This window comes from Eumetopias jubatus, unplaced genomic scaffold (genome assembly GCF_037043125.1).
Source record: "Eumetopias jubatus isolate StellerSeaLion01/CBP00866 unplaced genomic scaffold, mEumJub1_p1.0 scaffold_14, whole genome shotgun sequence".
NCBI lineage: Eukaryota > Metazoa > Chordata > Mammalia > Carnivora > Otariidae > Eumetopias > Eumetopias jubatus.
The window spans coordinates 66,307,594-66,333,886 of record NW_028274820.1 but is presented as its reverse complement, the minus strand read 5'-3'; the positions used below and the strand labels follow the sequence as shown (position 1 = coordinate 66,333,886).

The window sequence follows — 26,293 nt, the reverse complement described above, 5'->3', positions numbered from 1 at the left end:
GGCTCTGAAACAATATGGTTGTGAAGACTTGGTTGGTTTTTCAGAAAAGTTCTTGAGAATGACATTTGTGCTCTAACTTTTTAAAATGGAACCTTGCAGTACTTTCCACAGGGCAACTGGGTGACAATATAATCAACTACTTGCCCTTTGATCTCCCAATGAGATCAGTGAAAAACGTCTCTAATCTGACCACTCTAGGAAATGCAAAGCCTCCAGCTTCTAAAGATGGCTCTTCAAAGAGAACTGAGCTACAAAATGCCAGTAATTCTCCTTTATTGGGAGATAAAAGGATTATTTCCACCCAGGCCTTGGTGCTGAGCTGGAGCAAAAAGCAGTTAAATCCAGCCATCCCTGCGAATCAATAGCTGGGGTAGCCTTGAGGCAGCAGGTCCCTTAGATTCGGGACTGGAAGCAGCATGCTGCCTTAGGCAGTCTTAGTTCACGGATGCATCCCTAGTGGGGGCCCACACTGTCCATTTAGTCTCCAAGGGGCCAGTTCCTGCTCCTTACCTTGCCACGCTTCATGCCCCTTGCTGAGCCACTGGGAATCCATTGTTTTTGTGAACTGAGTGCCTGAAGGGGAGCAATTGGTGTCCTGGGATTTTTAAATGAGACAGAATTTATTCCTGGTCGGGAGGGGACTATGTCATCTCTGGGCTTATAATGAGTGCAGGTGATTTGTTTGTAACAAGGAAATCTACCTGGGGATGTCTTAAAATAAATATTTTTTCATATGTTGGGAAGTCTATGTATTTCGGGCTGATTTTAAAAATTTAAAATGCCTGAATTGTAAAATTTTTAAAATTTGAAATTGATTTCCGATCATTGATAACTTGTTTATCTACAAATGTAAACTCAGTGTTAAATATTTCTAGTGCATTAGGTCTCACCTGCTTAGCTGTGGGATTTTGACCACTACCTTCCCTTGGGGTTTTTTTTGACCCTCTAACAAACCAGAGGTCATAGCTAGCTATGAGGAGGTATGACCTAACTCGCCTACCTCACAGCTTTTTCTGTTCCTCAGCTCCTCAGCTCAGGTAGAACCAGGAAGCCTGGCAGACCTAAAATAACCGTGGCAGAGACAGGTGAGCTGCCCGCCAAGCCTTTTCTTTTCAGTAGCGTGTAGTCATATGACTAAGCTCTACCTATGGGAACATGGGAAGAATCCATGGACACTGTTCTCAGGCCTGGCTCAGATAAACCACCTGACTAGTCCTCCTCTCTCTTTTCCTCCCACCCCTGACTGTCGGATGTTGATGCTGAGAGGATCTTAGAGCCATCTGTTAAGTGCAGCAGAATCTTCATCCGCTTGAGTTTCTGAATGACTGTGTGGAGCAGGGCCCTTCCCTTTGACTTTTACTGTCAATTGGACTTTAAACAAGAAACAAAGTTCTACTTTGTTAAGGCTACTGTATTTGGGGGTTTCTTCGATATAGCAGCTAGTATTTCCTTAACTGAAGCAGAAGTTGGTATCTCATATGCAATACTATCATAACAAAAATCAAAAACGTGGCAATGGCCTGTGGGCTAGCAGCAGGTGGCAAGGAAACTGATATTGGAAGCTGGGACACTAGAGATCCATTTCATAGAACCATCTACATACGATGCCTGGGAAGTCAAATTGTGTGCTTACTACTGAGCCTGGAGCCCATAGGACAAGCCTGGGTTAGCAGTCGGGGCTCTCCAGAAAATGGAACCAATAGGAAATACATAGAGATATACATAAAAGAAAATGTATTATAGGAATTAGCTCACAAAATTATGGAGGCTGAGAAGTCCCACAATTTGCTGTCTTTAAGCTGGAGAACTAGGAAAGCTGGTGGTATAATTAAGTCCAAATACAAATCATGAGAACCAAGGAAGATGTTTGTGTAAGTCTGAGCACAATGGCTGGAGACTCGGGCAGTCAGTGGTGTACATCCTGGTCCTAGCCCAAGGCCCCAGGAACGGGAGTGCTGATGTCTAAGGGCAGGAGAAGATGCATGTCCCAGCTCAAGCAAATTTACCCTTCCTTTGTCTTTTTGTTCTATTCAGGCCTTCAACAGATTGGATGATGCCTACCACACTGGTGAGAACATCTTTACTTAGTCTACCAATTCAAACGCTTCTAGAAATGCCTTTCAGATACCCAGAAATAGTGTTTTGCCAGCTATCTGGGCATCCCTTAGCCCATTTAAGTTGACACATAAAATTAACCATCACAGTTGGTAAATAGAGTTAATAGTGTATGTTGATCGCTACCAGCTGTGTTTAGCAAGGTATTAGAAAAAAGAGACGAATTCAGACAAGAGTTGGTTGGTTTATGAACAAAAATGACGGGAAGTTAAAGAAAATCTTACAATTTGGGATCTCATAGAGTTGCAAGTGTCCATTGGTTTCTGGCCCCTGATAGTAACAGATACATACTTTGCATGACCTGGTGCAAATTGGGTGAAAATGTGAGTGGAGCATTAAGGCAAATGTGTATACCTTCTAAGTGTGCAAGTCTTATGCCATTGGAGCGGACCCTGGTCCCCAAATTAAGTTATAACACTGAGAAGTTTTAACCAGCCGAAGACCCATTCAGAATCATTCCTGAGGCAAAGATGAGACTAAGGATGTGGCCTCCTGACTACTGTTTCAGATGGCTTCAACCTAGCTTCCATTAAGTTAAAGACAGGGATGGCATGAGGAAGAAAAGAAACAAGTCGGACCTGAGAATTTTATTAAGAAAGACTTTTTGGACATGGTTCCTGGCACATGAAACTGACTGAAAGCAAATGGATCAGAAGTCTACTATGTTTTTGAGGAATGATATTGCCAAATAAACCATGAGCTCTATGTCTTTTTCACCACTTTGAAAGATCAGGCGTTAACATTTTTACTAATCCTGTGGGTAGAAAATTGTATCTAACTGAGATTTAAATGTGCATCTTCCTGATCATCAGTGAGGTTGAGAATCTTAGTTTTGGCCATTCCTTTTTTTTCCCCTTCTGTGAAATGCCTGTTTGTGTATTGTTCATTTTTTTCTATTTATCTTTTGTTGTTGTTGTATATGATTTTTAAAATTGAAGTATAATCGGCATACGATGTTATAAGAGTTTCAAGTGAACAACATACTGATTCAACAATTCTATCCATTACTCAGTGCTCACCATGCTAAGTGTGGTCACCGTCTGTCACCATACAATGTTATCACAATATTGTGATAACATTTATATATTTTATATACATAAAATATATATAATATATATATTTATATATTATATAATTATAATATATAATTATATTCCTTATGCTGTACTTTTCATCTCTGTGACTTTTTTATTATATTCATCTTTTTAAAAAACTCTTTTTTAAATTGATTTTTAGGAGTTCTTCATACATTGTGGATACCAACCTTTTCCCAGGTCTCTGTGTTGCAAATAACTTCTCCCACTTTGTACTTGACTTTTTAAATATTAAGAGTCAAATTTATCTATCATTTCTTTTATGATTTAACATAAAAGATGTTGTTTGGATCTTGTTTAAGAAGTCCTTCCTTATCCCAGTGTCGTAAAGGTATTGCCCTACATTTTCTTTGAAAAGTTTTATATATCCTGAACATACAGGAAACCTCACGCAAAACAGAGTCAGAAGTGAGGCGCTCACTCACACGTATCACTCCCTGCAGCCTGCCCAACGAACAGAAAGAAGAAACAGAATCGTTTTGACAAGGGAGCTCACTTTTCACACACGAACTTGTCTCCTGCCTTTAAGAAAAGTAAGGAAGATCCCTCCCTGCTCCAGCACCAAAGCACCAACCACCACCTGCTGCCGGTGAGAAACCACCACCACCTGGAACTCTCGTTCTCCAGTGACCTTTTGTTCAGAACAGCCCTCCCCAGTTTCCTCCTAAAACCTAATAAAAGCTCACCTTCCCTTCTTCTCTTTGGACTTGCCTAAGGTTCGCCATGCCTTCTTGTCCCGAATTGCAATCTCTCTGCTGTTCATGAATAAATTCATCTTTTACTTAAATAAAATTGTTCTTTGCTCTGCTTAAAGTTAACAAAATTACAGTCTCCAATTCACCCGGAATTTGTTTTTGCCTATAAATTGAGATAAAGAGCCAGTTTTATTTCTTCCCCTATGATCTTCCGACATATATCAAGTTTTCATATACGTGTAGGTTCTGTTTTGAGGTTTTTAATTTTCTATTTGTCTATTGCATTTGTCTATTGTGTCACTACCATACTCTATTAATCACTCTGACTTTATGATAGATTTTAATATTGAATACAGTAAACCTCCCCTCCTTTGTTCTAGTTCTCCAGGAGTGTCGTGGCTATTCTTGGCTCTTGAAATTTCCACGTATATTTTAAAATTGGTTTGTCAAGCTCAATAAAATGTCCCGTTTTAATTTTGACAGGAACTGCATTGATCTGTAGACTGTTGGGGAGAATTGACAATCTTCAAGCTATTGAATCGTACTATCCATGAACTTGTTATAAGCTTCATTTATTTATATCTTTCTACTTTTTTTTCCATGAAGTTCTTTATGTCTTTTGCTAAATGTCCTTATAGGTAGGGAAGCCATTTTGCCTACATTTTCTGATGAAGAAAGGTACTCAGAGCAGTTAATGGGCTTATCTCAAATTCACTTAGCTCGAAATGAAGACGACTCTAACCCAGTCCCTAATCCAAAGCTTTTTTATCCACCTCATTCTGACTCACTTAATTTGAAACATGCAGTTTGGACATGCCATGGATCGTACCACGTCTCCCGAGCCACAGCGGCTGGACGCAGTCATGCGCAGATAGGTTTGCGCATTCTGTGGCCGCACCTCGGCATCTCCCGTCCCTATGCAGTTAAATGCTCTGTTTTACAGAAGTAGATACCCCTGGGCATCAAAAGCATGCCTGTTTATGAAAGATTACCTACAAGATTGAAAATCTCATCCCCACCACCTCTTGCTTTCCGCACTTGTTTGTGGGAAAGTATGTAGATCATTTATTAAATAGTTCTTTTTCTTTTCTTTCTGTCCGCCTCTGAGGTAGATAAAACAGACATATTTGCCGGTAAGAAGAGTGGTTCATAAAGGAATGAGAGCTTGGATTTTTGCCGCCTGCATTTACACAGTGTGCTTCTGTTCACACTAATCATTGCCGGTGTCCCCTTGTTGATGAGCAATAATCCTGGCAGGCTAACACCACCGGAGATCTATTTACCAGCCAACTCCTCAGCAGCCTGGCTGTAATAACAAATAGAAAATCAGGTAAGTTCCATTTATGAATCAGATACAGAGAGTACATGGGCTTTTGACACTACTATCTGCTCCTCATTCTAGAAGGGGCTCACTGGTGTTAATATGGACAACTAAAAAAAAAAAAAATAGCAGTAATGGAGATGTAGACTTGTATTAAAGAATAAAAATTGACTGTAGCCATTTCCACCTTTGGGGAGGGTAATAGCATATTGTATACCAGTGGGAAAACTGCCCTCTATGTGGCTTTGTACTATTTCAGAGACTGGAGGACAGGGGAAGCCAGTAGTTTAGGGACTGGAAAATCTAGTCACAGGGAGATATGGGGGACTCTGGAGAGAGACAGAGCCCAACCATGGTGGTGAAAAGCCTGCTGGAAAAGGGTGCGGGGCAGCTGATAGGATGTGGAAACCTTTCATCACCTCGACATTTGCTCTATTTACTCTTGGGAGTGATAAACTCAAGGAAAGTGATGTGGATCCCATGCTTGCTGGGCCAGGAGCAGAGCGAACAGAAGAGCACTCGGAGGTGGGTAGGTGAATGTGACAGCTCAGGGGGAGAGCTCAGGACACGCCAGCCTCCTGCAACTGGCAAGAAGCACGGGACAGGGGTTTAAACCAACCTGATTTAAATCTGCAATATAGGAAGACCTCAGCCTACCGAGATAAAATTGGGCCCTTGACCAGTAGTGGCCACCTTTTAGATTTTAAAGACTTCAAATCAAAATACTTTAGGGGCTGGGACCAGAATAGTGCTCTCAGGGCAAAACACTAGGAGCCAGGTGGAAGAGAAGCCATGCCAAAGAGCCAGGGTTTGGGTTTTTTCACTTTGAGCTTTTTTTTTTTTTTTTGGTCATTTACCACCTCCCTTTCCTCAGTATCCTTTCTGAGAGGCAGCCTGGTATCGGGGAGAAAACAGGCTTTCTGGTCAATCGTATGTGCTTAACCTTCACGCCTGTCCTCCATTTGTAAAAGAGATGATAATGCGCCTTGCAGCACTGTGTACGGATTCAAGAAGATACAGTATGGAAAGAACTTAGTGAAGTGGCTGGCAGGAGAGGCTCTGTCTGTTCCTCTGTCTTGTTAGCTTGTGTTGATAGACTGAATAAACAGATGGATCATGGCCAGACCATGTATAAAAACAGAGCCCTGACCCACACTCTGCAGCAACCAGGCCAGTAAACCAATCCATTATCTATAGTAACCAGACCAGAAGGCCAACCTACTGTGTACAAGTCAAATTTGTAATAAGTCAGTCTCTCTCCCCCTGTCCAGTAAGACCTGTAAAAATCTACCCCAAACGGTCAACACTTGATTAATGACTGACAGTTTCTTCAGTTTTTGTCCCTGTTTTCAACTTAAAACCAATCAGAAGAAGCCAAATATATACCCCTAACCAACCACATGGTTGCCATGCTTCTACTTAGCTTACCTGCAGCTTCCCAGCCAATAGTCACCAGTCAGGGCACATCTGAAGTCTTCCCTTTTTCCACTATAAGGCTTTCCCCCTCCTTTGCTTGCTTTTGAGTCTCTGTCAAAATGTAAGGCATGGTGGCTGACTCCCTTGCGATGACTCTTTCGCAAGCTCTGGATAAATAGCGTTTGTCTATTCTCATTTGGTTGGTCTTCAGTTATTTCCACAGGGTTTTTTTTTTTTTTTTTTCTGATTCTCCCTTTTTATGGACTAAGTGTTTGTGTCCTCCACAAATGCTTATGCTGAAGCCCTAATCCCCAATGTGATGGTATTTAGAGATGGGGCCTCTGGGAGGTGATTAGAGTTAGATGAGGTCATAGGCGTGGAGCCTTCATGATGGGATTAGTGCCCTTATAAGAAGAGACACCAGAGCAAGTGCTCTTTCTCTCTCAATCTCCACCTACCCCCGTATGAGGACACAACAAGAGGGAAGTGGCAGCCATCTACAAGCTAGAATAGGCTCTCACCAGGAATAGAATCAACCAGCACCTTGATCTTGGACTTCCCAGCCTCTAGAACTGTGATAAAATGAATTTCTGTTGTTTAAGCCACTCAGTCTATGGCACTTTGTTATGGCAGCCTGAACAAAGAAACCCCCCTTTTTACTTTGTTCCCCTTCAAACCCAAAGCTCTGGACCTTCCCAAACCTCTGGTCCCACCACACTTGATCTGTCCACCATCAAATCAGGGTCATGCACTCTAAGTGACAACTTGATCGGTATATGCTTGTATAGTGCACATTACTCAACCCAGGCTACAAATGTACTGCTCCTGGGTTCTCCTAGAGATAGTACCTTAATGAAAAAGGATTGATTCCATTGGTTTGAATTTCAGGCATCATAGAAGGCTCAGCAGGGAGATATCTGAGGGCAGGCGGAGGCATTTTTTGTATCTCTCATATCAACCTCGGGGTACTTCCCTATTGCTTGTAGCTTCTGCATCCTACCTATATATCAGGACACATCTGATCTTGGTCATTACCCATTCACTGAGAATGTAAGTTTTGAATGTTTAAGGATTCATCAGTTTAAGATATATCTATGTCTACATATCTCTATCTATCTGTCTATTCATCCATCTGTCCGGCTAGCTATAATCTGTATATGCACATACATATTCTAATATTTATTATATATTCATATATTTATAAAAGTGATATCACTTTCTCCTTCTTAATCTAATACCTAATAGACATCTTTCTATTGCGATAAGTATACTACACAATACTTTTTACAGCTGTAGTATTTGATTGTATGTCTATATAATTATACTTGATCCCTCATTGCAGGTATTCAGAACTTTTCCCATTTTTCCTGATTATAAACAATGATTCTTATACTTTCTTTCCGTTCTCTCTCTCTTAGATTTAAATCTTTAAAAAAGTTTATTTCCTTGTGGCGTATGAGGTAGGACTATAGTGTATTTATTTCCAAATAAATTGTCTCAACAACACTAATTACCGAACAATCTCTACTACTCTATCAATTTGAAATACTTTATCATACCTTAAATTCCTAAGGTTTCCTTTAGAGTTTCTGTTCTGTTCTAGTCCCACTTCATGTAATTCTTTGATAGGGATACCCTATTTCAACAATTATAGTATTTAATGTATTTATTTGATATCTGATAGAGGAAGGACATCCTCCTCCATTTTTTTCAGACAAATATTCTGACTTTTAACCAAAGCCACTCACAATGAATAAAACGAATGCATTTGTGTTTATTCTTTAGGATTGCTCTTGTTCTTCTAGAAAAACCAAGGTGCAGAGACTAGACTGGTGTGAGGGAGTCTGTGTGGAGGATCTGCATGGAAGACGGAATGAGTCACAAGTTGAATGATAAGTATTCCATGGGTGGAAAATTTCCAAGCAGCCTGCACACACATCTGGGCTACTGTCGTCAGTCACTGTGGGAGTTGGCTGCCTAAAACTGTGTCTCCCACTGGAGGAGAGGTTGTCAAACCTGGTTGCACATTAAAATCATCAGAAGAGCTTTCCCGAAGTAACGATGCCAGACCTCACTCCAAACAGAGTGAATCAGAATCTCTCAGGCAGTGGTCTCTGGGTATGGGTGCATTGGAACATTTCTCCAGGCAACACTCTTGTGTAGCCGGAGCTACTGGACGCTTCCTCTAGCCCGAAACCATGCTGTTGATTCATTTGGCATTCCCAGGCCTTTGTACTGCTGCTGACATGTGTCGGACAGAGCAGAACTGAACTGAAATCAGATGAAGACACCCAGACTTACACGTCTCTACCAATTTTCCTAGAGAAGGGACACAGATGATTAGTGCCCACTTGGGAATCTTTATGACTTTCCCTCCATCACACTGGGAGAAGTAGCTTCAAAGGGGAGAAAAATGAGCATGGTCTTGGTCCAGTAAAGGTACTAGCTCAACAGTCTGAAAACAGGAAGCTTCAAGACCATTTAGGCTGTCTCCGTATTTTAAGCTCATGAAGGCCAGAGAGGTTAGATGACTTTGCAAGGTGGCACAGCTCTCAGTGGCACATCTGGAACAGAAACCAACCCTTTGTATTCCAGACATCCACGTTATAGCCTGCTGTCCTCATGTGAGTGCGTGCGAGAGAGTGTGTATGTGCGGGTGTGAGAGACTGGGTGTGTGAAGGGCTGCATGTGTGCATGCGTGTACTAGGAATGGGAGGAGGTGGGGGGCCTGAGCAGAGAACTAGTTGCATTATGATAAATAGAAAACCAGGAGCCCTGGCCCCTCTCTTTCTGGCACGTGGTTCACTGCGTTCTCTCCAGGTTGGTCCCCGGCAGGTGCAGCAGTGGGGGCCTGGGAGGCAGGGTAGGCCTCCAGGGCCCAGTGCCTGCCGTGGGGGAGGTGCCCCGCACTAAGGTTTACTGAGGCAGAATTTGGGGAAGGGCTATTGTGAGGGGTCTCAGGCTCATTCTGGGGTGAGATGGTGTGTTGGGAAAGCATTGATCATCCTTTGCCTGGCTTAGGGTCCAGAATTTTTCTGTGGGTGGATGGCAGTTTTCTCCATCTCTAAATTCAAGCCAAGTAGAAATGTCTATGCTCACACATCACTGAATGTGTGCTCCTTGGACAGACCTCTTTTCACCCCAGTGTCTTCCAGGGTGTTCCTCTTTGCCAGGCCTAAGAAACCGGGGCAACCTTTGGATCCTGGCACCCAAAGTCTGCCCCCCCCCTTTCTTCTTGAGTCTTCAGGGAGGCCACATGGAAGAAGCAGTACCTGCCAGGAGAGCCTTTGGTGGGTCTGATCTGCTATTTGGGTCCTGATAGAAGAGTGCAGGCTTGTTGTATTCAGGCAAAACCCAAGCTCTGATTTGCTAGAGAAAAACCACTACAGAAGCAAAATTACCCAAGAGTTGGCTAATGCCAATTAGAGACTTACCTGAGCAGTTGGAGATCACGGTCTCATGGGCTTTGCTCTTAATCCAAATGGTTCGGATCACAATGGCATAGATGGCACTGTGGAAAGGACCAGAAGTAATAATAACATGGCTGGTGGGTCCCTACTGTGAGGACTGTGAGGACACAGACAGAGGACCACTCCCAGTTACCTGAGTGTGAGGTAAAGGGGGGGGGGTCTCTAAACCATGCCTGGTCCCTATCCTTGCTGATTATAGAATCCCAGCATGTTACAGCTACCTCTTTTTTAACTGAGGAGGCTAGAATTTGGTGAAGTGAAATGGTTCTCCAAGATAACTCATATGGTTAGAGGTAGAGCTGAGATTAGAATCCAAACTCAGGGTTTGGGATCGGAAATATTTTTATTTGTAACCAGCTTTACTGCTTGCTGCTTGTATGACCTTGACCTTAGACACTCTTTAAGGTGGCCCCGTGATTCCTGCCTCTGGTATTCATGCCTTTGTGAGATCCCCTCCCCTTGAGTGTGGTGGGAACTGTGACTGGCTTCTAATTCATGCATTGGGCTGAAGGTGATAAATGTCTGTGATCATGTAAGATTGTAGTGCCTGTCTTGCTAGTGTCTCTCTCTGTTGCTACCATGAGTCCTACAGTAGCAGAAAATTAATTCTGCCAAGAACCCCTGGGAGCCTGAAAGAAGATCCTTCCCCAGTTGAGCCTCTGATGATACCCCAGCCTTGGCAGACACCTTGTTGGTTGCCTTGCTTAAGCAGAAGTAAGCCATGCCCAGTTAAGCCATGTCCAGACTCCTGACCCACAGACCCTGGAGATAATAAATGTATGTTGTTTTAAGTCACCAGCTTCATGATAATTTGTTACCCAGCAATAGATAAGCAATATACTGACTGATACAGGCTGAATGTTTGCGTCACCACCCCTAAATTTATATGTTGAAATGTAAATGACCTCGGTGATAGTAGTAGGAGGTGGAGCCTATGGGAGGTGATTAGGTCATGAGCGCTCATATAAAAGACACCCCACAGAGCTCCCTAGCCTCCTCCACCATCTGAGGACACAAGGAGAATTTGGCTGCCCAGAAGAGAGCTGTCACCAGAATCTGACCATGCTGGTGCCCTCTTCTTGGACTGCCAGCCTCCAGCACTGTGAGAACTGAAGTTCTGTTGTTTACAAACCACCCAGTCTGTAATATTTTGTTACAGAAGCTAAAACAGACTAAGGCACTGGGCCTCTGTTGACACTAAAATGGAGTTAATAACACAAACTTCTTATGAATTTTTTTTTTTGGATCCAATGCGACAACATTGAAAATGCCAAGCACAGCACTTGGAAATTAGCAGAGACTCAATAAATGCCATTTTCTTTCTCCTCGTTCTTCCCCATTTTTCACGTAATATCACACCTACTGTAGTATGACATAATCTATACCTAACAGGAAAACAAAGTGTTAATGACTCAAAAGTATCAGGAAATTTTGTCTTTTGTCCCCTTTGATAAATATAAAAATTTATACTCTTCTTTAGTTAGTTATGTGATGCTTCCAATATATTAACAACCTCAACTAAAAACTTTGGGACAAAGCGTTGCTTTACTTTAGAATAGCATAAAACTTTCCTCTTGAGATTTACTGGTTAAAACAAAATCAGAGGTCTGGTCTGCAGTGGCTGACAAAGCACTAATTGTTTTTAATGATCTTTAGAATATAACCTAATTAATGACTGTGTTAAAAACTTTCTGCTCCTTCTTGCTTTTCCCATTCATTCTTGCTTAGTGAACCCCTCTGAGTGCTCCAGGTGAGCTTGGAGTCTTTTTGGAACATCCCCAGTTCTTCGCATATACCTGCCCAGGGATTTTTCTGGGATTTGCATGTCTACATTAAAGAAGAAATGAGGAAAAAATTACTTGTGAGCCTATTCTTTACCTTAAGTTGGACATTTGTTACAGCAGAGAAACTTTTTCCCCAGGTAAATGAAATACAAGGAAAGGTTACAACCAGTATGAAACATTAACTATATATTACAATTGCAACCCCAGTGCTAAATCAATCAATAATTCAAATATTTATTGGCCATCAGCCATATACACAATGGAAAATTAAGGAAGGTCTTATGTGTTAGGGGTTTGGGACTAAGTCATCTCTGCCTCATCTCCTTAGGACCCATCGGGCAAGGGGAAAGCAACTCCTAATAAGTAGGGTGTCCCTTTATTACCCAAATCAGGCCACTGCTCAGAGCAGAACAGTTATGCACCAGAGAAGTCTCTGAATTGTATTTATCTCCTTCTTCTTCCTTGTTTCTTTCATCAGCAAGTTCTATGATCTGTCCCTTCAAAATGTTTCCATGATTTGTTCTTTCTTCTCCATTCCTGCTCCTCAGCATCAGTCCAGATCCTTACAACCTCTTTTTTTTTTTTTTTTAATATTTTGATGGGGTTTTCTTATTGTGGTAAAACAAACATAACAAAATCTACCATTTTAACCATTTTTAAGTGCATGGTTTGGCAGCATGGAGTACATTCACATTGTTGTATAACCATCTCCACCATCCATTTCCAGAATTTTTCATCTTCCCCAACTGAAGCTTAGTACCCATTAAAAGTATTCAAGAAGGCTTTGTGAGTGTTCATATCATCCTCATACAGGGCCTTACAAATCTCTGAATCTTGTCTGTGGTGGTCATGTCCTAAAGATCAGCAGACCTATACATAGCCCATTCTCAGAAACAGAGCTAAAGAATAGCATCTCCGCTCTTTTGTTTTAACTTCTTCCATGTCTTCAACCTATTTCCATTCTCCCAACAAATGAAGCTTTTCTTCAAGCTTCTCAGAAATCTGAAAACTGAAAGATCATCCAGATTGAAGAAAATATCCCTTATCTGTAACTGGCTGGCTAAGTTCTTGATTTTATGGGAGACTATCCAGACACAGACCCATTTTCTCTCATTTCCTTTATAGAGGCAGCTCATGATGGGGGTAGAGTGAGAGGCAAGGCAGAGAAAGACCTTGCAGGACAGCCTCAGGAGGATGCCTGCACCTGGTTCCTTAGTCCTGGCTCAGCATTATGTGTCAGAAGTGTCCAGGAAACAGAACAAAACCTTTGCTTTTCCTATGAGACACAACAGACAGCATTCCACTCAGACTGTAAGTGCTCCACCCCTGCGGGACTCAGCACAAGGCTGGGGACTTCATGGATTACAATCTTGAAACCATAGACATTCAGAGCCAGAGGTGATCTAAGGCTCCATCTCTGTTTCACATTTGGGGCCTGAGAATTGTGTCCAGTTGTGCTCTGAAGGTCTCATTAGAGGTGAAGCATTGGGAACACGGGTAGGAGGAGTTGGTGTTCACTGAACAAGGCCCTTTTCTCTCTTCTCCCAGCAGGGGCATTAAGGACACTCCCTAGTCAAAAGTGTCTCTCTCCTTATTAATTAGTTCATTTCATTATATGTATCTGAGGACTTACTTTGTCCCAGGCACCTGATGAGCCATTGTGAATACTGTAGCAGAAAATACAGACTTCTGACCCTCATGGAGCTCACATTGTATTTGTGGAGATAGATAATAATAAAATGAGGACACAGTAATATATGCTTAAAAAGGAGCAACTTCTATGAAGATAAAATGTAGGGTGAGACAGTGTATAATAGGGGCCCTGACTTGTTCTGGGGCTCAGACTTCAGGTTTGAGAGATTCAGTGATTTGTCTGAGTTCACACACCTAGAGGATGGGTCCTCTGACTTCAAGAGCTGTTAATCAACTTGTTAACAACCTTGTTAAGAAGGGCGCACAAGCTCCTCTGGGGGATGTATTGGGTTATGTATGCTATATATGGTTCTAGTTATTTCCTGAATGCCTTCTTTGATTCCTAGACCAGGTTAGCATCCCTGCCGTGGGTCCCCTAGGGCTTTCTATTTACCCGACCACAGCACTCATCACAGTGTTATAACTCCTTCCTTAATTGGCTGCCTTTTCTATTATACAGGAATATTCTTAAATTCAGACATCATGTGTGTCTTGTCATTTCCGTATCCCCCTTACCAGGTCCAGGGTCTCACAGAGGGTGGGTGCCCTATGGGTATATGGGAAGAGGCAAGGGGTCAGGGACTGAATAGTATCTCTGTATGTAGTTGGGCTCTGGGAGACATGAAGGCAGAACTAACTTTGGGGGGAAAATGTAAAAACAGCTTGATACTTAAGAAACTAAAAAAAAAATCTGAGAGTCCTGATATATGCGGTCCATTGGCACCATGTTTACTGGGCTCTCAGGACAGAGAAAGTCAAAGGGATGCCTTTGCTAACTCACTTGGTACCACTGAAATAACTGAGATTTCCTAATGGTCCTAGAAGAAGAGTTCACTCTGATGACTTCGGTAGTTCAGGTGAATTCACTGATGTTTGGAAACAGCAAGTATGGACAGTTGGGTATCAGGATATTTTTTGTAGCAACTTACAGAAAACTCAAATTATTCTAAGCAATCAGGATATTTCTTATATCCCATAATTGCAACTTCAAAGGGTCAAAGCTGAACTTGAGAAATCTGCATTCTTTCCATCCTTTTTTCTTTTCAATGTAGGTGTCTCCCTGAGTCAGATTGAAGCAGTTCCAGGTGTTAATCCTGGACACCTATATCCAGAAGCAGTACCCAGAAGATGAGAAGTTGGCCTCTCCTAGGCTTGTTTCCTAAGAATGGGGAAATCTTTTCCAAAAGCTCTTCAGAAGACATTCCCTCACATCTCATTAGCTAGAATTGGTCACGTGGCCATTCCCAAACCATTCACATACTGAGGGGAAGGGCTGCCAGGAGTGGCTTACTGTGGAATGGATATTGGAAATCCCATCACAAACATCTACCTTAACCTAGCAAATCAGTGAGAATGGCTTCTCAAAAGGTAACTCTTGCCACCCCTCAGGTAACACCATATGGTATGTCACTTCCTTTACTGATATGATGGATCATTCTCCTTGACCTTGGACCACATGCCCAGAGACAGTGCTGGCCAGACCCCTGGGACCCTTTTACAAACCATGGCCTTGAACTCTACTGGGCTGTACCAACCTTAGCATGGGACTTTCCCACAGTCTGATCTCCATTCCCCAAGCAGAATGAATGGACTTTTTTTTTCATATAACATGAATCAATGCTCCATGACAATGTGCTTTTTTCCACTTATTCCTTTGCAATTGTTGGCCATGGATCTTTTATGCCTCTATCTTTATGTCACAGAGATAAAAATGATAGAAAAATGAGAAATCAATTAAGTCACAAGAAAATAACTACTGCTAAAGTAAAGCAATTACACCAGGGCTGATAACCTCCCCAGCAACAGTTAGACAGTTATGTCAAGTAAATTTTGAAATAACGGAAGTTGTATTGACCCAGAAAAACAATGTATTGCCTTTACTGTCAGTCACTATGGTTTCAAGTCCTGGGAGCCTGATTTAATTAATGATGGAAGAGCTAAATCTTTATTCATACACAGCTCTCCTAGAGTTTGCCCCATACAATACAACTCTTCCTTCCTCTCTCCTTCCCTCCCTCTCTGCCTTTCTTTCTCTCTCCCTTCTTTCCTTTCTCCCTTCCTTCTTTCCTTTCACATATATGGAGGATCTACCATCTGCCAGAAACTGATCTAGGCTCTAAATAGCCAGAAATGTCCATATTAGGTGTGTGTGTATCAGAGTGACATGGCACTCTGTCCTGTGATTGGTGCATTTTATTGGTCAGACCTGCATTGTTCATTCACTCCAACATTTACAGAGTGAGCATTAGGTACTGGATTTGGAATCCAGAAATTAAGAGACAAAGTTCTATACTCAAGAGATACAGCCACACAAGCAGGTGATGACACTACCACGAAGCCTTCATGGCGACAGGGATGAGCTGAGCTTGGAGGCCATGAGTGAACACCCGAGGCACTACTTGGCCTAGGACCAGCAGTGGCCGTTCTGTGTGGAGTTGGTATGTGGGGTGAGACATGCAGAATGTGAACGGGGTTGCCAGAAGCAGGGCAGCAAGGCAGGGTGAGTGTGGAGGAGTGTTCAGGCATAAGGAATGATGTGCACAAAGGCACAGGGGTGAAAAGAGTGAGGGGCATCCCTGTTGGTTATACCTGGAGTAAGAGCTGAAAGGGAGAGCATCAGTAGCTCCCCTGAAATAGCTAGGGGAGCTTTGAGAAAGACAAGACATCGTCTTATGGGATATGACATGTATATAAAGTGACAATAATCAAAACAATGTGGTATTAGTGGCAGAAAAGCCAGTAACTTAGTTATTTGTGTATTCTCTCCTTTCTTCATTATGGCAATCCCTATAAACTGAAAATAAAACCATATTCAAGATGAAGAAGCAAATGACAAACAAAGGACATATTTGCAACATATAAAAAAAGAAAAAGGTTATTGTATAAGGAGTATGTCTCATGATAGAGAAAAAAGAAAATAAAAACAAAATGAAGAGACTAACAAGTTCAGAAACAATGAGAGTATTTAGAATATAAATATGCATATGATAGAATTGCCATTTCATACCATGTAGAAAAGATAGATTATTCAATATTCAGTAAGTGGTGTTGGGGCAAATGATCTGGCATTAGAAAAGCAGATTTAAGTTAGATCTTGAATTCATATGTAACATCGAAAGTAAATGGTATTGGGGCAATTGGAAAATCGAATCAAATGCTTTTTTAAAAAAGATTTATTTATTTGAGAGAGAGAGAGAGCATGAACAGGAGGGCTAGAGGGAGAGGGAGAGAGAATCCCGAGCAGTGCTGAGTGCGGAGCCATCGCAGGGCTCGATCCCAGGACCCTGAGATCATGACATGAGCCAGACCAAGAGTCAGACCCTTAACTGACTGAGCCACCCAGTCACCCCAAATCAAATATGGTTTTTACAGTGACATTTTTAGGGGCGCCTGGGTGGCTCAGTCGGTTAAGCGTCTGCCTTCAGCTCAGGTCATGATCCCAGGGTCCTGGGATCGAGTCCCACGTCAGGCTCCGTGCTCAGTGGGGAGCCTGCTTCTCCCTCTCTCTTTGCCTGCCACTCTTCCTGCTTGTGATCTCTTTCTCTCTCTCTCTCAAATAAATAAATAAATAAATAAATAAATAAATAAAATCTTTAAAAATAAAAAGATAAAGTGACATTTTTAGGGGTGCAGAGTCTGCTTGGGATTTTCTCTCCCTCTACCCCTCCCACTGTGCTCTCTCCGTCTCTCTCAAATAAATAAATCTTTTTTAAAAAAGTGAGATTTTTAATGTACTCCCAACACTGAAATTATTTTCCAATAACTAAAATAATAAATCATAAAAACTTAAAGTAGAAATAAGCATGTGCAAGGGGCAATTTCCTAAGAAAGAAATGGAAGGCAGCAATGTAAAGAAAAGCGTGAGTAGGGGCGCCTGGGTGGCTCAGTCGTTAAGCGTCTCCTTTTGGCTCAGGTCATGATCTCGTGGTCCTGGGATCGCGCCCTGCATCTTGGGATTGAGCCTGCATTGGGCTCCCTCCTAGGCGGGGAGTCTGTTTCTCCCTCTCGCACTCTCCCCTGCTTGTGTTCCCTCTCTCACTGTTTCTCTCTCTCTGTCGAATAAATAAATAAAATCTTAAAAAAAAAAAAGAAAAGCATGAGTAGATGTGAATACATTACAATGTGAAAGGTCTGTGTATTATAGAGAAGCTTTATACATTTCATTCATATTTCCACATGCATTTATATAAAGTTTTGCATAGTGCTTTCCTATGATTCTTTTAACTTTTTAAAGAATTTGACTTTCTCATTTCTATTTTTTGGTATTCATGCAGTCTCCCCTTTTCACATTTATGCCAGTCTTATTAACTAAAAGCAAAATAAAACCATATTCAAATGGCAAATGACAAACTAGAGAAATACCCTCAACATACGGAAAGAGGAAAAGTTTATTATACAAAGACTGTCTTTAAAAATAAAGAAGAGAGAAAATAAAATTGAGAGAAATGGGTAAAAGAATATGAATAAGTAATTTATTTAAAAAACAAAAATGATAATGCACATCTTAAATTTTTTCAACCTCATCTGTAATGAAAAAAATACAAATTAAAACAACTATATATGTATTTTTTGCCTATCAGTTTGGTAAGGATATATACATATATGTATATATATATATATATATAGGTGTGTTTCATGCCTGAAGAACAATGAGGCATGAGGCATAGTTAATAAAGTGAATGAACACCTAATCTGAGTTGTCTTCTTAAGCTTGGAATTAAGAGTTTAACTTTACCTAAAAGAACTATAAACAACAGAATCAACTTCAAGTGTCCAAAATGTGGTTAAGAAAAGAAAGAAAGAAAGAAAAGAAAAAAGATGAACTTTAACTCTGAGAGAGATAAAATTGTAGCAACTTATCCCAGGAGCTAGCTGGCAAACAAATTCTTCACAAGATTCCATCTGGGCCTGGTCTTAGGTCAAGAGGGAGGAGGAGCTGAGAGGGCTGGAGGATTCCATATCCCCCAGAGAGGAGCTCTTTCTTCATCAGGAAGAGCCTCACCACAGAAGATTGAAGGTCATGACTGAACAGAGACGAAACGCTTCAGGGAAGCTCGAGGTCGGTGGGGGGTGGGGTGGGGGGGGAGGTCACTCTGTATCTTCCTCATTCTACCACAGCTGGGAGCAAGGAACTCCAGGCAGGATTTAAGAAGGCTGTACTTTGATGAAGGCTGAGTGCAGCTTTTGAAATCATCCCTTTCATCGTCATATTATACCTGGCTTTTTCCAAGGGCACTACAAGAACACACAAGCTGGGCTGTAGGCAAGTCTGAGAGGTCCTGATGGGAAGGAGCAGCTTGAATCGATGGGGGAAGATTATGGACGGGGAAAGAGCCACATGACGGATCTGGCCAGACAGCGCATAGGGAGCCATGGGGTCGACATACTGCATTCACCCTGCTGAGCAGGGGTTTGGACTGATTTCATGAGCTGATGGGAAATCAATCAGGAGAAAACAAGGACAAACCCTGCCCACTGAAATCGATGCGTCAGTTGCCTGTGAAGGACGTCAGGAGCTGCTTCCCCCCAGATGCTCACCCCTGTGACTAACCACCCTCCTCCTCCACGTGCCCCTTCCAACGATGCTATGACTTACCTTTGACTGCTTGTCTAAATAACCGTCATCTTTTCTCCAGGATTCTTCCCAAATTAAGCTTGGTGGAGAGGAGGCAGTACGTGGAAATAATGTAGACATCAATTTGTCAAGTCAGCAGAGAGGACTGACAATCTACAGTCTCAGCAAGGCTGCTGGGCTCGCTATGGGATCCCTCTCCTGCCCAGCTCGACCTCTGATGGAGAGCAAGTCATTTTGCTCCTTTTAGCTCTAAGCCTACTTTTGTGAAAAATTCAGGGGCTGGCCTATGCGATGGATAACATTTTTCCAGCTGTGGTATTTTATGAGACTAAAGATGAACACAGAGCAAGAACACAGGAGTCCCATAATGTCAGAAAAATACTTGAAACGTATTTAATACACTTAACACATAATTAAAAAAATGTGCATGAAAACAATGAGATACTTTTTTGAAACCTCTATGTTTGGCAAAGATTTCATAAAGAAATGATTTCATAAAGAAACCTTCCATTGGGTCAGGGGAAGAAAACTCAGAGCTCTTTTTCTGCTGTTGGCAGGAATACACCTTTTCTGTAGGGCGGTTTAAGAATATGCATCAAAATTTTAAAATGAGCATCATCTTCGATCTAGCAATTCCAGTAGAATGAGTTCTGAAGGAATAATCAGAGACTCATGAATAAATTTAAGCACAAGGATTTTTATCCCAGCATTATTTATACTATCTGAAACCAAAGGCTGATGTTCCTTCATCCGGGACAAATTATGGGACACACCATGGCCGGCTTGAGGACACTCCGAAGGGGCAGAATCAGCCTGGCCATGCAAACACTCAACACGCCAGTATCTCCCTCAACCACCCACCCCATCCACCCAGGCGGAGCCATGTTGTCAGAGGAGATCCTGCCTCATGACAAGCGAGACCCTGCCTTTCCGGGCAGTTGTGGTCTTCCTGCTGAAAGACCATCTGTGGCCACCATTGGCTGTGGGACAAAGGGAGCATCCTATGGCTTGGTTGTTATGGCCCTTTATAATCAAGGCTCACCCCACCAGAAGGAGCTTATTGCCAACTTCTTCCCTCACCCACTGGCATGGCCTGCCTGTCCTTGCCCTGTTGCCACACTTACTCAGACCCCAGTCACCCAGAAACCTGCTTCCTTCCCACCTTTCCCTTCTCCTACCTGAATTCTTCCCTCCTTCAATGGTTGCTTCCCAGAAGTGTTCCCTGCCATTACCTGACCTCACTGCATGCACTTTCTAGCATATTTTTGTGTGTGTATTGCCTTTTTTGCTCAGTTTTGCTTCAAGTTTGCCTATCATTTCAATTATAATATAAGATCTCTAAAACTGGTACCATGTCTTATATTTGAAAGACTACATGCAAAAGGAGAAAGAACAGGCTATGAACTCAGAAAAACCTGTGTTTAAATCCTGTGTGATATTGGGCAGGTTACTTAACCTCTCTGAACCTGAGTTTTACCATACATAAAATGTGGACAACGGTAGTTATTTTACAGAGTTGTAACGTGGTTACTGGGATCATTGTTAGCCACTTAGCACAATGCCTGCTCCGTAACACATGCTCAGAAAATGTTAGTTCCTTCCTCCTTACTCTACTTTGGAGAAGTTGGGCTTAATACATAGTAGCTTTAGATGAAATCTTACGGTCTGGCCACTTGTCTTAAGGACACTAGGAACAATGAGGGGCCTTGTAGGGGAGGAGAGCAGGAGTTGGTGAACCAGGAAAGCCTCTGTGTGAGTCTGGCCTGTTGGCCTCTTACCTGATGATTGTCAGGGGGATGAAGTACACCAGGAAGGCCACGATGGTCATGTACAGGGTCCAGTAGGAGTCATCAGGCCATAGCGCCCAGCACTGCACTTCACTGTTAGAGAGTTTCCTTTTCCCAAATATGATCAGGGCGGGAATGGAGAAAAGGAAAGAGAGGCTCCAGGCAATCACGATGAGGACCTTGGCTTGCTTTTCTGCTCAAAGGAAAGAGAAATTGGATGATTTGTCCATGTAGACATCAAAGTCACCCAAGATGGGGACAGTATGAAGGGTGAGAGAGAGACTGAGAACAGTGTCCACCTTTTCAGTGGGTGAGGGGCATGGCCATGTGGTCGGCCAGAGAGGGAACATTGTAGAAGTTTATCTAGTTTGATAGCATGAGCGTCAAAGGAACAGATCAGCGCACAGGCAATAATGGAGGAGAAATGGGTTGGAAGTGGTCCAGGGAAGTAGGAAAATGTCTATACCACCCCCAGGCCTTGAAGTTCTCAGAAGGAAGGCTGAGAAGCATCCTCTTCCGAGATGTTAGGAGAACCAGGGATCTCAGGAGGCAGGAGGGGGAGGGAACCTACCGTCGTGTGGTTGAGAATATAAGGGAGTTTTTTCCTGAAGGAACAGAGGAAAGTTTTGGGTGGAAAAGAAGCCGTGGGAGTTTGGGTGAGGAAACAAACACAGAGCAGTCTGGCATTTAGAGAGCAACTGAGGATGTTTCCTCTCGACCACAGCGATGAGATGCGTGCTGGGTTTCTACAGATCCTGCTCATGCATGGTCTCCTTCTTTCACTGGTTAAAATTCAAATTTTGTCTCCCTCTGTAGGTCCTAGAGCCTGGACTTTTAAGGGTGATCTGCAACTCCGGGGCCCCACTCAGATTCCACTGGATGGGTTAACAAACATTCACTTTTGAAAGAGATGGGCATGGAAAGAATCAGATTAAAACAATATGAAACTCTGCGAGGGTTGCTGGAGTGGAGGGGTGTGGGAAGGATGGGGTGACTGGGTGATGGACTTTGGGGAAGGTATGTGCTGTGGTGAGCGCTCTGAATTGTGTAAGACTGATGAATCACAGACTTGTACCCCTGAAACAAACAATACATTATATATACATTTTATTGTTAATAAAAAAATATTAAAGAGAAAGAATTAATCCTACCAGGGTACTAAAAATGTTTCCCCAAAGTGTACCCAGGGCAGATGCTTGGAATTACTTTTCTCATACTGGTGCTGGGCTGCACTGGGAGAAATCCCCAGTCTCAGGTGCCTCCGCAACCGGGTGTGTGGCCCGCAAACACAGAGGTGACAAGACTGTTGGCCCTTTGGCCAGTTAAGCCCGCCTGCCATGGGTGACTGCTCAGGGCTCAACACTCAGGGATAGAACAGATGAAATGCAGTTTCAGTATTAGGTGGGTGGTCTCCTGTTAGCTCCAAACCGGCCCATGTCCCCCACCTGTAGAAAGGAAGACTTCCTCTTCCATTTGCTCTTGTCCAATTCTGTACTTCTGTCTTAGCTCTCTTTCATGCATCACATATACCTTTTTTGTTTTTGATAATGAAAGTTACACATGATAATTACAGAAATATAAACAAAAAGAAGGAAAAAGAGTCCATGATGGCACCCCCCAGAAATAGCCAGCCCAAATTTTGATAATGCATCTGTATGTAATACATAGATTACACGTATAAAAATGAGAACATAATAGGGGCACCTGGGTGACTCAGTCGTTAGGCGTCTGCCTTCGGCTCGGGTCGTGATCCCGGGGCCCTGGGATCGAGCCCCGCATCGGGCTCCCTGCTCAGCGGGAGGCCTGCTTCTCCCTCTCCCACTCCCCCTGCTTGTGTTCCCTCTCTCGCTGTGTCTCTCTCTGTCAAATAAATAAATAAAATCTTAAAAAAAAAAATGAGAACATAATATACATGCTGGTTTTCAACCTTATTTTTTCCCTGGAAAAAATTTTTATGACTGCCTTTTTATGTCAAGAAAGTCTTTGTCAAAAAATTTTATGACACCTTTTCATGTCTGCATCTATGCAAGCGGCATTCAGACTTTTTCAGGCAGTAAAAGCCCTTCATCAAATATAATTGTACTTTGAGCCCAGTGCAGAATGCCAGAGTAGCTCAGGTTGAGGCTGGGTGACAACCAGAAGCTTCCAGACCTGTCCTGGAGCAGATCTACAGAATGAGTCCTCCAGGGCCAGTGTGTGAAGTGTAATTTAAAAAGCACTGATAGAAAATATTTTTCTATGGTTACACTAAATTCCAATTTTATCGATAGCCTATTATTACTTAAATTGTTTCCAATTATTACAAATAATTTATGTGTATCTCTTTACAGTGCTGTTGCCTTAGGATAAACTCTGAGAAACAGATTTTGGCAAATATTATTAAATTTCTTCCAAAAGTGTCTACAGCTTATGGCCCCCACCGGAAGTATACAGACAAGCCCATTTCTTTGTACTCTCCCAACACTGAGAGGATCCTTCCTCTTCCTCTTGCTATCTCATTGATAAGATTTTATATCCAAATGTCTAATCTTGCAGTTCTTCAATTAGTGGTCAAAAAGAACATTTCCATATATCATCCGTTCATTTTTCTTTGTTTCTTAGTAACTTGTTCCTGTTCTTTGCCCGTTTTTCAATTGGTACATTCTTATTTCTTTGCCAGAGTTCTTTAGAAGAAGGATATTATCCCTTTGCCCTTTGTATACAAATATTTTCTATTTGTCATTTTGCTTAAGTATGTGTACAATGTTTGTTATTTGTATGAAGAGTTTTAAAGTTTTGATGTAGTTTAAACTATATTTATTTCCCTTACCGTTTCTGCTTTTGGTGTTATTCTCAGAAAGATATTTCCCTCACAAAAATAAAAACTTTTACCCATACCCACACCTTTTCAAATTTAAAGTTTTTACTTTTCAATCCAGCTGGCATTTACTTGCGGCAGTATGGCAGATGTAATATTTTGTAAAGGGCTAGACAGCTATACTAACGCCCTATACTGACTAATTCCTTCTTTCCTAACTGATTCGATATTCCATATGCTTTACGTACATTATTCTGGTTTCAGTATCATATTGCTTAAATTATCAAAGTTTTATATTATGCTTTAGTACCTGGAACTACGTATTTCTCTTCATTATGAGTAGATGTTTTCCTAATTATTCTCATATTTATTTATCCTAAAGAGTCTTAAAAATGTCAGCTTCTCTGGAGTTGCTGGCTGAGGAAACTACCACTTTAGTAAAAAGCAGTAAACAAGCAGTAAGATGTGCCCCACCCCTTCCGTTGGTTTAGTCTCCATCGCCCTGTGTCTGCTTGGCCACGAGTAACTTCGTGTGGCTTCTGTCAGCTCAGTCCTCCATAGAGAAGCTGTGCTGCCTGGTGGGGAATCTCTGCTGCCTCCTCTTTGTTCAGTTGCGTGAACCCTAAGCCCTGCCCCTCATGGCTGCCTTTAAATTCCGATGAGCTGTAGCACCGAGTGACTCTAGTATAGGGTTCCCTGTTCTTACCTACCACCTCACCCCAAAACTCCTACACCGCCATGCCACCTTCCTGGGGGGTGTGGCTTCCGTGTGTCATCAGCTCCCTGTGTGCTGGGAATTCCGTGAAGATCTGGTACTTGGACAGCTTCTTTCCTTGGCTCCCACCCAGCTGCACATCTCCTTTATTTCTAGGTTTCCTCCATGACTTCAGTGGGATTGGGCAGAGAGGAAGGGAAAATGGCTAATGTCTCCTTCCAAGTTTTCATCTTTCCCCAAAGCTATTGGAGATGATTATTTTGCAAGTGCCCTCCAACGAACCTCTATTAATTTTGTAATGAGGAAATAAATTGCTTTACATCTTTAAAAGAACGCTATAATATTCATTGCTGCCCTTTCTGTAATTTAGGACCCTATTCATAATATTTCAGTGTCTCCTAGAACTAGTCATATTTGCCATGAGCTAAAGAGTTGAGATAGATTATATATACACACATACATATATATATATTTTCTTTACCTAATGAATATGGTGAGATGGTTAACTGACCGTGTTTCCCTTTTGGCTATGGATTCCCTAAGCCTCCACCTCTGGCAAATGTCTCGGGACGCCCCTCACATTTCCTTATACCTAATTTCCCTTCACTCATATTTCTGTACCTTGAAACACTCCGGTGTATGCGTTTTTTTGTATGTCCCCACTCAATCCTTCCTGGGGCCTGCTGGGCATAAATAAATAGATGAATGAGTAAGTATATCACACTTTTGTAAAGATCATAAAATGTCTCTCCCATTTCCCTTCATCGCACTCCTTGCTTCCTTCTTTATCATAATCACTGGGGCAATGGAAATGCCCAGAAAGCTTGGTGCTGGTCACATACTTCACACACACACACACACACACACACATCAAAACAAACAAACAAAAACAACCCTAAGAAAAGCCTACAAAACAGGTGTAAATTCTATTTTTAAACTAGTTTTAATTGTGCACAACACATCAGTATACCTTCTAGTATGTAAGTCCCTGTGATCACTATGGCTAGTCCAAATTCCATCCCCAGAAGTGAGGACTGGTGGGTGCCTGTCTTTGCAAGCAATTGTTTATTACTTTTTCTTTTTTTTATTGTCCATGGCTATCCCACCTCCCCACTGAGAGGCAGGATATGCTGTAGTCATAGATACCTGAACTACACCCAGACCGTCTTGGGTTCAAATCTTGCCCTGCACCTACTAGCTGAGTGATCTTGGGCAAGTTACTTTAACTCTCTGAACTGTAATTTTCCAAACTATAAGATTCAGATAAGAATAAGACCCATCTCACAGAGAGGTTGTAAGAATTAAAATGCTTAGCATGCTTAAAGAACTTATAATCATGAGTGGCATCTAGCACTCAATCAATAAATCTAAGCTACTGAAACGTCTACATTCCTCCACTGAGGGAATTCCTATCCTAAGCAATGCTACAATAAAGAACACACGTGCATACATGCATACATGTGGGTGTTCGTCCAGAGAAGATACCAATAAGTAGGATTTCAAGGTCAAAGAACTGCACATTTTATATTTTAATTAGATGTGGTTAACTTACCACTCAAAGGAACTGTGCCAATATTCTCTGATATATTCAGTAGGATCTGATAACATTAATTCTACTTATTCTAAAGTTCTGCTTGTTAATTTTGCTTTCTTAGTTGTAAACGCCGCAGAATGGTGTTCTGAAGGGTTATCTATTTTCCAGTTTGGCTTTTGTCCCATTTTCCATGATATTTGATTGCACCCCATCTTTGTAGTCAAGATTTCGTATCAGTTCCTCATCTTAAAAGTTTTCACAGGCTCCTTGGGAGACTGTGGTACAGATCACCAAACAT

At 42.1% G+C, this 26,293-nt stretch overlaps 1 protein-coding gene across 2 annotated transcripts in view; it reads right to left on the bottom strand.

Annotated features, from left to right (window-relative positions):
- NPSR1 (neuropeptide S receptor 1) overlaps positions 1 to 26,293 on the bottom strand; it is a 155,348-nt gene that overhangs the window by 15,689 nt on the left and 113,366 nt on the right. For both annotated transcript variants that reach the window (XM_088018421.1, XM_088018422.1), the window contains 2 exons: positions 20,941 to 21,142; positions 10,076 to 10,152 (listed from right to left, as the gene is read on the bottom strand). In XM_088018421.1, coding sequence (XP_087874547.1) covers positions 10,076 to 10,152; positions 20,941 to 21,142 — 279 coding nt within the window. The remainder of the gene's footprint in view (positions 1 to 10,075; positions 10,153 to 20,940; positions 21,143 to 26,293) is intronic.